At 41.1% G+C, this 11,873-nt stretch overlaps 1 protein-coding gene across 1 annotated transcript in view; it reads left to right on the forward strand.

The window, feature by feature from the left end:
• The window catches only part of sos2 (SOS Ras/Rho guanine nucleotide exchange factor 2), a 66,441-nt gene extending 54,633 nt beyond the window's left edge, over positions 1-11,808 (forward strand). Inside the window, exons 14-23 of the mRNA XM_015394215.1 lie at positions 659-881; positions 966-1,085; positions 1,174-1,336; positions 3,634-3,751; positions 3,932-4,104; positions 4,217-4,333; positions 7,316-7,580; positions 8,281-8,313; positions 8,402-8,502; positions 8,628-11,808. Of these exons, the coding sequence (XP_015249701.1) occupies positions 659-881; positions 966-1,085; positions 1,174-1,336; positions 3,634-3,751; positions 3,932-4,104; positions 4,217-4,333; positions 7,316-7,580; positions 8,281-8,313; positions 8,402-8,502; positions 8,628-9,125 (1,811 nt within the window). The 3' untranslated portion in view covers positions 9,126-11,808. The remainder of the gene's footprint in view (positions 1-658; positions 882-965; positions 1,086-1,173; positions 1,337-3,633; positions 3,752-3,931; positions 4,105-4,216; positions 4,334-7,315; positions 7,581-8,280; positions 8,314-8,401; positions 8,503-8,627) is intronic.
• The last annotated feature ends 65 nt before the right edge of the window (positions 11,809-11,873 follow it).

The raw sequence follows: 11,873 nt of genomic DNA on the forward strand, positions 1-11,873 counted from the left end.
GCATTAAAAAGTCTTAAAAAGTCTTGAATTTAACTTGCCTTATGCTGTAGGAAACCTGTAATCGTTCCCCTGCGATATTTCACACACGTTTGAATCAATATATCGTATATTAATTCTACCTCTGCTGTCGAATCCAAACCAAGCACATTTTCTTGCAATTACAAACCGGCGACAGTAAAATCTTTGCTGTTCAGGTGAAATTTATTCACCAAATAACCATGAGAGACCAGGTGAAATATAAGATGCTCACATGAACAAAGCAGTTGGTACTCCTCATTTAATGAAAGAAAAACCCACAATGGTCACGTTGATTTGATACACCTTGATGACGTCACAATGGACACACCTTGATTAACTTGGGAACATTATTTTTTAGTCTTTTCTAGGGATACCATCATTTTTTCCACGCCTGCTTCATTAGTTCTTTTTTTTAAATCATTATTTTGAAGCATGGATAAAAAACATTGACTTTATTTTATTACAAGTTTTTTTCTGTAACCATTGTGGGTCTTTCTTTCATTAAAGGAGCAACAACCATTTTGTCCATGGTTGTAGTTTGTGCTCTTTTGCTGGATTAAAAACAACATGGAAGACCATTTTACATGTCTGTGATTAGGTGTTTTCAAATGACTGTTTGCATCTTTTTCTTTTTTTAAAGGGAAGTCCATGAGAAAGTGGGTGGAGTCTATCACTAAGGTCATCAGGAGGAAGCTCCAAATCCAGTCAAACGGCATCAGTCACAACATCACCTTCGAGAGCTCGCCTCCTCCCTTTGAGTGGCATATCTGCAAAGCCGGCCAGAGTGAGAATTTTGAACTCATGACCCTTCACCCCATTGAGATCGCCCGCCAACTCACTCTGATAGAGTCTGAGCTCTACAGGTAAACGGTGACGGAGACTTTAAGGCCAGTAAAGAGGTTGTTACCAGATTCTTAGTGGTAATAAAAACGAATCTTGATGCACAGAGCCGTCCGACCGTCAGAACTGGTGGGAAGCGTCTGGACCAAAGAGGACAAGGAGAAGAACTCTCCAAACTTGCTTCGTATGATCCGCCACACCACCAACCTAACACTGTGGTTTGAAAAGTCAGTCCTGCATTTTTTTTCCTTTTTTTATCCCCTATATCATGAATTTATTCTATGGTTATTAAAGGAATCTGTATTTGTGTTGCAGGTGTATCGTAGAAGTGATGAACCATGAGGAAAGGGTTGCCGTGTTATCCAGGGTCATTGAGATTCTGCAGGTTTTCCAGGAGCTTAACAACTTTAACGGGGTGCTGGAGGTGGTCAGTGCCATCAACTCCGTCCCGGTCTACAGGTTAGACCACACCTTTGAGGTAAGTCTGTGAATAAAAGCTGGGTGCTTCTTTCTTTGTCAGGGCAGAATTTATTTGTTATATACGTCCCTGAGACTAAAATAGATGGAACCACCGTGCTTTATGAAGTCTTGCTGCAGTTTTTAATTAGATTTGGATCCAAGCTATGATTAGGCCATTCTAACGTTGCTTTAATGCTTTAATCCTCCGTCATTCTCAAGTCTTAAGGCCAGTGGCTTCAGATGCATAGCCACTGCAACCGTCAAATCTGTCTCTGGGCACGACCACGCCCCCAGCGCAGAGGCTCTGCTACCGTTGTTGCGCACCTCAAAAAAAATCCTGACTAGACGTCGGACGGTTACAAACCCGCACAGACAAAAAGCAGCTGTGATTGGTCCTTGGTTTGCCTTTCTGGCTGTCTGTGTGGTCGTCCTTCTCGATTCGGTGCCGGGGCGCGCCATTTTTAAAACCCGAGGAACAACTACAATGGACAACTACGACGAAAAATTAATCCAGCTCCATAAACAGAACCTGTTCCTCTTCGATGTCTAGCAACTCTAGATCCATCTCTGTGATATCTTGCAGATGCGCCATTGTTGTTTTGGAAGATAAAAACTCCCGCCGCCAAAGTTCTCGAATAGGCCCCCCCTTGCACTTCTGCTCAAACTGCGTTCCTAGAAATTCCAGACCGACGGTGCAGGAGTATACCAACAAAACTGTTTTTTTACCAGAACCAAGCGACATTTGATGTGTGCGGTTGCAGAAGTATAATCTGCACTTTACTGTCCTTAACTCTGTTCCGCCCAGCTTTACCTTCTTTGTGGCTTAATCTAACTATTAAATCAGAAAAGTAGTTCCTCCTACAGCTTAATGCTTTGGGTTTTATTTATGGGTAAACTCACCGAAGGCCTTTAGAATTAAGGCATTCTACACTTTTTCTTTTTTTTTTTTTTTTTATTAAAAGGGAAAACTCTAAGGTTTTCTCCTTTAAAGATCATCCACTGCTTTAAATTGGTCTTTAACAGAACATGATGTGAAGTTTGTGGTTGTAGCAAAAGAGAGGCAGGGAGCTTTTTCACCTAGATGTGTTTAAACTTACCCTATTTCTATATATTAGAACTTTTATTATTACATTTAATCCAAAAGTACAGTTCTGCAATGTGGGACTAAAAAAATCGGTTAATCGATTATTAAAATAATAGTCAACTATTTTCGTAGTTGATTAAATGTTAGCTGTAGTATAGAGCCTGTAGAACATGCCTTTAGCTGACAGAGTGACCCAATTAGAGCAGTAAATATATGAAAATTGTAAAAAAAAAAAAAAAAAGATGTAAACATTTGCATTTAAGATAGAAAAAACTTTTTTGTCCGTCAATATGCTCTATCCAGAACTTCTCAAGTGGAAAAATTTAAGTTTAGACTGGTTTAATTTAGTAAAAAATCTCCTTTAAGGAGCCTTTTGCTATCAGATTATTAATCGATTAATAGAAAAAATAACCGACAGATTAATCGATTTGCAAAATAATCGTTGGTTACAGCCGTAGTTCAATGTCTTCAGACATTACACACTAGGCCATATAGTTGAAGACACGAGTGTAAAGCGCTGGTTATCCTCCCGCAGCACTGTGTGGCAGTTGTCTTGTCGCAGGTATGATGCAGACATTTTTTGATTTATGCCCAATGTGGTCTGCGCTGTTATTCCACACCACAACACAAGAGGGACAATCAAGAACTAGCTAGGATTGTGGATGTCCAAGTGTAAGTGGGCATCTACAACCCCTCATCCAGTGCTGGGTGACACACAGTTCACCTATGAGTGTTCCACAAAGACCGGCCGTGGCGCTCCGTGTTTTGGCTTCGGGTTCAAACCAACAGACCGTCGCTCAGAGCTACAAACTAGCGTCCTGCATGGCGTCTGGGATAGTGTCCGAGGTGGACGGCACTACAGCCAGAGTATTTCCAAACAGTTCAGATCAGGAAATACGCATCACCTCCTTTCTCTCCTCCCTGTGATGCTCTCTGCGGCAGAGTCTGCGGAAGGGGTGGGGCATATGTGCGTTAACTGCAACACACACGCAGACCACCTGGTTTCTGAGAATAACCAGCCTTAATAGAGAGAAGAGTTTCTCAGTATACCTGCTATGCTAATCTGCTCGTATTGCTATGCTTTTCTTCTGGGACTGTTTTTGTCTTTCTCCTCCTGAAAGGCCTAACATTAGAAACTCAAAAAAACATGGATGTTTGTTTTGTTTTTTGTTTTGTTTCAGAGACTTTAAATTATAATTTTTTTTTCCTCCTCGCCTTTTTGTCCTCCACAGGCAATTCCAGAAAGGAAAAAGAAAATCCTGGAGGAAGCGATGGAACTCAGTCAGGATCATTTTAAGAAATACTTGGCTAGACTCAAGTCCATAAACCCTCCCTGTGTGCCTTTCTTTGGTAGGTTCTGTCCTGCACATTATTTTTGTTGCATTTCCATCTTTTAGTAACTAATAAACTATAACCTTTTCTTTTTCCTTATTTATTTTTTGCACTTTTTAGTATTTCAAATGTATGTTGAAAGCCGTGAAGCAGTTCTACATTTTTATTCTCCTCTGATGAACTCTTCTGCTTTTCTAGGCATCTATTTAACGAACATACTGAAGACTGAGGAAGGCAACCCTGACTTCCTTAGACGTCACGGTAAGGACCTGATTAACTTCAGCAAGCGACGGAAAGTGGCCGAAATAACCGGAGAGATCCAGCAGTACCAGAACCAGCCCTACTGTCTGAAGGTGGAGCCAGATATCAGGGTGAGGGCTGCAGCGTTGCTCTCTATGAACGGGGATTTTAACTCTAATCTATATATATTACATTTGATTTATAAATCTTGAAGTTTAAATGTGTTTTTTCTTTGTTGATTAGAGGTACTTTGAGAACCTGAATCCAATGGAAAACATGAGTGAGAAGGAGTTTTCAGATTACCTGTTCAAGAAGTCTCTGGAAATTGAGCCGCGGAACGCCAGGCAGCCCGCCCGATTTGTAAGAGATTTTATTCACTTATTTACTATTTTACTTATTTTACTATTACTTTACTTATTTACTATTACTATTTACTACGTTGCTTTAATGAATTCATGTAAAATATTTTCCTTTGCTGTCATTTATGTTCTCTCACAGCTTCCCTTCTCTCTAACAGTCTCACCTGATTCAGAAATCTCAAACACATTTTTAATGCGGTGTGAAAAAATTACTGACAATGGAAAATAAATGATGGCGGTTTGTCGACAATGAAAAAGACCTCAAAATGATTTTAATGTCGATATTATAGATAATGTTATTTAATTGTTGCAGCTAGGGCTGCAACTAACGATTATTTAAAAAATCGATGAATCGGCCGATTATTTTTATGATTAATCGATGAATCTGACATAAAATATTTTTAATATTAAGCTCTTTATTCCAAAATAAAGATTTTAGACAGAACAAACAGGCACAGAAGTACTGGTTGCTCATTAACTGTACTGTAAAAAATAAATGTTTGTGTTAAAACTACACAAACTTACATGAGAAATACATCCACAAAATATAGGCTACTTTGTTTCATAAAGCGCAAAAAAAGACAGGAATTTTTGTATTTTAAAGCCCCTAAGGGGTTTAAACAATAGGATAAATATATCCAAACATTGCAATGCTAAAAGGTTAGCATGTCAATGTGTTCCTGGCTAAGACCGGCTCTTTTTTTGGAGGCTATGTTTCCTGCAGCAGAGAAAAGACGCTCAGAGGGTGATGAGGTTCTGGGAGCGTTCTCAGAAGGACAGTAAACTGTTAAATTACAGCCCTGCAGCGCGTCAGCAGAAAGCAGAAAACTACAATTTGCATTTCTAACATTTAATATTTTGTGTAAATAATTAGAAATGTTTTGATTTATAAATATTTTTTCTGCAGTAGTTTTGCATTTTTGAAACTTCCTCATTTATCTACAGACATAAATGAAAAGTTGTAGTCTTCATTAAAAAAATTCTAATATTCTTTTTGATGTGCCCTTTAAATTTTAAAAATTCAATTAATTGCTAATTCATTTTCCATTACTGTAACATACAAATATTTTGATTTACTTTCTGAATTAACTCTTCAAATACATTCCCCATTTCAACAAATTCATTTTTTTTTTAGACTAGAAGAGTTCTGCCTTTTAAGACAGGAAAGTATAGCAGTTAAAGTTGCTACTTGAGAAAATACTGAACCATAGAGATAAAAATAGCCCTGTGATTCAAATTATAAATTGTATTTGGAATAAAAATGAGAGAACTAGGGGTGCTAAAAAACACATCCTCCAAAGACAGATATTTACATGGGAATGTGGCAGATAATTAATTGACATATTACTGATCTTGCTGGATTTTATTCTGCTTTACTTCCATAAATTGCAGGATCTTCTTTACTTTATCTTTGCCAGAAGATTTAAACTTTAAAAGCCTTGCCCTCATAATTTGCAAGTTAATTTATTTATAAAGAAAATATAAACGCTGCTTAAGCTAATTCAAATGAAATTAAAAGTAAAATAAGTAGCCAACCTTATCCCTGTCTGTAACCTACTAACAAGGTAAGGAAAGCATCAGATGAGCTACCTGAGAAACTAACGTTACGTTTCCCCACTTTAAAACCAAACAAACATGGTCGCTCACCCTGCTGATCAGCTCTCTTCACGCCATCGAGGCTCCAACGTGTTTTCATTTCAGGTGCTGCATCATAACAGTGGTGTTCCAATAATTCGTTTTTAGCAAAAGTTGTATGTTACTATTTTTTTCGCTTTACAAAGCGTAAAGTGCTCCCACACTTTAGAGGACTTTGCTCGAACTGTGTTTGTCGTATCGCTCATTAGAACAGTTACTGCCTTTTGAAAACAGCCTTTGCTCACCTGCAGCTCGGCAGTGATGACGACAACAGCGGCGGCAGATGACGCATTAATCGCGCGACACAACTAATCGATGATGAAATTCATTGCCAACGCTTTTAGAAGCCGATTTTTATTGATGTTATCGATTCGTCGTTACTCCCCTGCTGGACAAACTGTTAATAAAGTTGGTATTTTGATAGATGGAGGGGAAAGTACGGAGTGTAGTGCCAGGGATGTGGGGTACACAGAACCCGGCTCTGCAAGGGTTCGACAGTTCACTACAAAACAGGAATGTTTCTGGATCAGAGGCATAGCAGCCCTCCACTGCACACAGCCACAGAGAGACGCTGTCCACGCCGTGAGGATGCCTTGAACAACATCTGGAACTGGTTAGAGAAACGGTCTAGAAAATAAAAATCTCAGCTGCTGCACTGAGTTTAGTTATAGAAGATCATTTTCAAGCAAATCGAATCCTGATGACGTAAACATGCCTCCCGTATTTCTATTAGGAAGACTGTCAGCACATTAAGTGTGAAATACCTTAAACCTCGAAGTGGTTTTAGGATATCAAAATCAAACAAATTATATTTAAAGTCATTGAATATGTGACCCATCATAATGCGTCACATGTGCTGCACACGCTTGACCTCATTATTGCTGATGTCCTCTAGCAGCAGGTGTGACTCTCCAGATCTTTCCACTGTAGAATTTCTTTGCACACGTGACTTTTTTTAAATAAATCTGACTTCAAATTTCCTTCTGAAACGTTGAAATTTAATGAGAAACATTTGGGTTGATGCTCGTTAGCCACTCTGCTCAGCTGTTTCTCATTTTGTGTTTGTGTGTGCATGCTCTGCACGCTGACGAGACTTTTTGCTGTGGATGAACGTCAGTTATTTAAGGCAGCACAGAGATAAAACAGTTAATAAAAAGAGAGCTGTATTTTCCACCTGTCCAGGTGAGAGAGGAGGGAAGACTTAGATCAGATAACATGGCAACAAATTAAGGAAAACATACAGAGAATGTTCCTGTTGCATAGCCTGGTTCACCCTTTATTATATGGGTAAAACGTAGAGCATGTTGTTACCTCTGCTCCATTTCTAACCTCTGTGTGCCACTTCCAGCCTAGGAAGACCACCTACTCTCTGAAATCCCCGGGGCTCCGGCCCGTGCGAACGTCTACCTCCGGCACCCTGAAGGGCCACCCCGTCGCCCTGGAGAGGGATCTACAGCATAAGATCACCTTCCGCAGCATCGCTGAGAATGAGCAGGACCCGCCGTCGTCCGCCTCGGTGCCCACCTCTCCCAACACCCCCACCCCTCCACAGTCGGCCTCCTCCGACCTCAGCTCGGTCTTCATGGAGCACGACCTCAGCAACTCCTACAGCGGTCAGTTCAGAGCAGGAGATCCTGCAACATCTTCGTACTTTTTTCATTTCTGGTCAGCCTCTTAACCCTTTAAAGCCCGATCCAAGAATAAAACAAAACAGAAAATTACTTTTTTTTGGTTTGAAGTCCTTATTTGGCCTTTTAACAAAACATGTAAAAAGAAAAAACAGAAATACATTTTTGATATTAATAATTTATTACTATGCCATAAGTCAAGGTTATTTTTGTGTAGTCTTCTACTGGCTGTTATCAGGTATATCTGATTGTGTACAATAGGATTCTGAGCAAAGTTTTTACCATTAAATTATGCAAAAGGTGTCAGACGCAAAACATTTCAGAAACCGTATGTATCAAATACGATACATTTGGCATTACAGGGTTAAAGTATGAGAAGTTGAGAAAAAAGTCAGAGATAAAGATAAAAGTCAGAATTCTAATTTTTTTTTTTCTCATTAAACTCAAATGGAAAAAAAAAAAAAAACTAAACTTTTTAATTTTTTTCCAGTGGTGCTAATCCTCAATCCTAAGTCCCAGTTATATAACTCTCCCTTTATGCAAACAGACTCTGATAGATTTTTATGACTGAGATTAGAGAAATATTTGTAGCCTAGAAGGCTGTTAAAAACAGCCCTCGTTTATATCTGCACCTAATTTATTCCTTCAAACCATTTTGCGATGATTTTGTTTTTGTATTTTACAGGCTCCATGTTTTCCTGCTCTCTGCCATCTCATAGTGAGTGATCAGTTCATACAGATTGATTTTACCTTAGTGTAGTTTTCATGGTGTGAGATATCCAGTTTGAATGTTTTGATCTGTGCAGAGTTCCAGTCCGTCTCCTGCGGCAGCCTCCACCAGCTAGTAGACGAGCTAAAGCCGCCTCCTTTGCCTCCTCGAAGGAAAGACACCGTGTCTGAAGCAAAAGTAAGAAAAGCGCTAGAATCCATCGTTGTAGAAGCTGTTTTCCACGTCATCAAGTCAGACGCGGTTTTCCGTACGTTTGGAAAGTTGCATTTGATGCTTCAGTTTAGATAATTTCTGTGTTCCAGCTGAGCTCCATGTGTGACAGCCCCCCAGCCATCCCTCCCAGGCTTCCTCCTCTGCCCAGAAACCAGCATCGACCGCTGCTTTACAACGGCCCCCCGTTTGACGGACCCCTTCCCAGCCCACCCCCTCCCCCGCCACGGGACCCTCTCCCCGACACGCCTCCGCCGGTGCCGCAGCGACCTCCGGAAATCTTCATCAACTACCCGCTCAACATGCAGCCGTCGCCTGGCGGCCGATACCACTGGGACCTCAACAGCTCCCCCAGCTCGCCCAACACCCCCCCCAGCACGCCGTCCCCTCGCATCCCCAGAAGGGGCTGCCCGCTCAGCGCCAGCCAGAACAGCCTGTGTCCTGTCCCCACCGCGGCGCCGCCTGTCCCCCCGCGTCACAACCCCATCCCGCAGCTTCCCAAACTCCCACCAAAGACGTATAAAAGGGAGGGGCTTCAGCCGCCACTGCAGGGCCTCTCATTGGTGGAGAACGCCGACAGCAGCCAGTGAGTCTGCTTGGTCTCTATAGCCACCAAACTCCGAGCTACTGATCTAAAAGAACAAGACTGCTCCACGTAACCCCCCCCCCCTGCATCCATCACACCTGTCAGGCCTCTCAGGGGATCAGTAGCTCCGCCTCCACCAACAAGCCCTCCGTGCCAATGACGAAACCCCCACCGGTGTGCCAGCTGACCACGAGGAGCGTTTGCATCTGTGAAAAGCAGCTCCTGGTAAAACTGTGCTGCCCCCCCCCCCCCCTCCTGACACAGGAAGTGAGTGAGGGGGGGGCTTTTTGGGTCTTCTAGCCTCAATCGTGCTTTCTTTTTTCTTTTGGGCATTGACATCATCCGCATTCCCTCTGCAGCTCCACACTTCCTCTCGTCCCTCACGGTGGGTGTGAGCAGCAGATTCGCTTCGCTTTTCCTACTAAACTGAAGACGGTTGCCAAAGTCTTATTTTATGCAGGGGGATAAGGGATTTTCTTTACTTTTTAAAGCAATTCTAACACTAAACTCAACACTACAAGGAGCTGCACCCCCCACTTTGTATCTCAAAGCTGTACACTGTGACTGTAAAGTAGCACGTCAATCTTTGACTGTTTGATTTATTGGGGGGGGGGTTATATGAAGCCTATCCACAGCCACAAATATGTTGCCTTTTAAAATCCATCAGTGGTGACCTCTGACCCCAGGCTCCAGTCCTATTGGCCCAGATGGATACAGCTGAGCCAAGAACACTGTGTTTGCACAAGGTTTGGGCAAAGTCAGCAGGTTTTGATTGGACTGATAAAAAGGGAAATAAAAATGTCTGCCACGATATCAAACAGCAGCAGGACGAAGAGGACGAATCCTACTTTGATCCTGCTCCTCTCAAGCCAATGTCTTAACAGATTCCCTTCTCTGCTGTCCGTCACTGTGCTCCTCTTCCTTCCTCCATGTAGGAAGTCTGGCTTCTTTATTTGTGTTGAAACTTTTGCACTGGAAGCACGCGTTCTCCCACCAAAGCTGGGCCTTTCCTCCCTCCCCCCCCCTCTGGCTGCTCCTGATGCCTAAAAACCCGCAAAAAAGAGGAACTTTTTAAACCAACTTCTTCCTCTTTCCCCTTCTTTCTTTTTGGGCTTGAAACATTTAGTTTTAGTTTGGATAGACTGAAATAATCCATGCATCATGCTCGTACGTGCCTTTTTAGTTTGTTTTCTACTTTACGGAAATAAGCAAATGGTGTCTAAAATGCTTAAAAATAAGAGTTGCCTATGTAATGTTTAGAACAAAGCTATACACTATAAAATTGTACATGTTTGTCCATGCTGTGTATATATATAACATGTATACACTAACTAAGTCATTTGTATAAAGTGAAAATTCTTTCCCGTTTTATTGTACCATCATCCATCTTTTTCAGTCAGATATTTCATAAACATCCATCGCTGCTACAGTCGGCTAAAAAAAAAATACATATAACAAAAAATGAGAGAAAAAACCATCAAACTGTTACTAATTTGCAGACAATCTCCAGTTCAGCCACTGCGAGTATTTACCTAGAAAAGCCATTTAGTTTCCCCTGCGGTGCTTTAAAGCGATGGAAACTGTCCAGTTTAATATGCCAAGCACTTACATAGAGGTGTGCTTCTCTTTGTACATCCTACTAATTGCCTTTTATCTCCTTTTTCAGAGACTTTTAAATGCTTACACTCATTAAACAGAGGTTGGAGTTGTATCAAAGTTGCAATGAAATATATTCACAGATTTTTTTGTTTTTGTTTGGCGCATTGTAAGGAATTGGGTTTTTATTTTCTTTGTGTTTTTTTTGTTTGTTTTTGGGGAGTAACACACTTTGTGCACTTTAGGCTGTACTGTTTAAGAGCCACAGTTGTTGCAGGAATGTTTGTAAATGCAGTGACCCTGTGCAACCACGGATCAGGGCAGGAGAGACGCGACGACCACCTCATCTTCAATCCCCTTTCTGGCTCTGATACTTGCATCAGACAAACGCTCGGGGGTGTCTGATCACCCCAAACAACCTCTAGATAAAAACAGGTTGAGCTAAGGATGATGGGTAATTAGTCAACGTCTTCAAACTAATACTGCCAAGAGGTGTTCAGGAGGATTTTTATTCTTCTTTCATGTATTGACTCATGTTTCTGTTCCATTTCCCAAGTTTCCCATGTCAGTATTGATAAATTGAATCTTACCAACACCCTTCCCTTCTATTGAGTTCTCTGTTGATGGCACTGTAACAGTTTGATCCAGCAATCAGTTTGTTTGACGGTATGTGGCCTTTTAACTGCTTTGTATTAATGATCTTGATGAGATTAATAAATCACCCAGTCTTATTTTGTACTGAACCACTCATTTCTCCTTTTCTTTATTCGTCTCTTTGCAGCAAATCCAGTTTTATCGTACCGTAACCAAAGTGGCTGACAATCCTGTGAGGTTAGCCTAAATTAAACATTCTGAACATGCAGCAGGAAGCAAACTATTCATATCTATTTCATATTTTGTCACATTAAAGTCTCTCAATTGTTGATTATTTTGTTGAAGTTCAGCAAACATTGTATATTTGTGAAATGGAAAAGCCACGATCGTAAGCGAGCCAAATGAAGCGTCGTCATAGCAACAATCAGATGCTAAGGTTTAGGAGTTATATCCCACCATCACAAATGGAAAGATGAGATTTTAACTTGCTTTGATGAAATCAAATTACTGTTATTTTTTTTCCGCTCAAACACCAGATAAGGTGATCAAATGTGAGCCTTTT

The sequence above is a fragment of the Cyprinodon variegatus genome, unplaced genomic scaffold, assembly GCF_000732505.1.
Source record: "Cyprinodon variegatus isolate N-32 unplaced genomic scaffold, C_variegatus-1.0 Scaffold678, whole genome shotgun sequence".
NCBI classification, from domain to species: domain Eukaryota; kingdom Metazoa; phylum Chordata; class Actinopteri; order Cyprinodontiformes; family Cyprinodontidae; genus Cyprinodon; species Cyprinodon variegatus.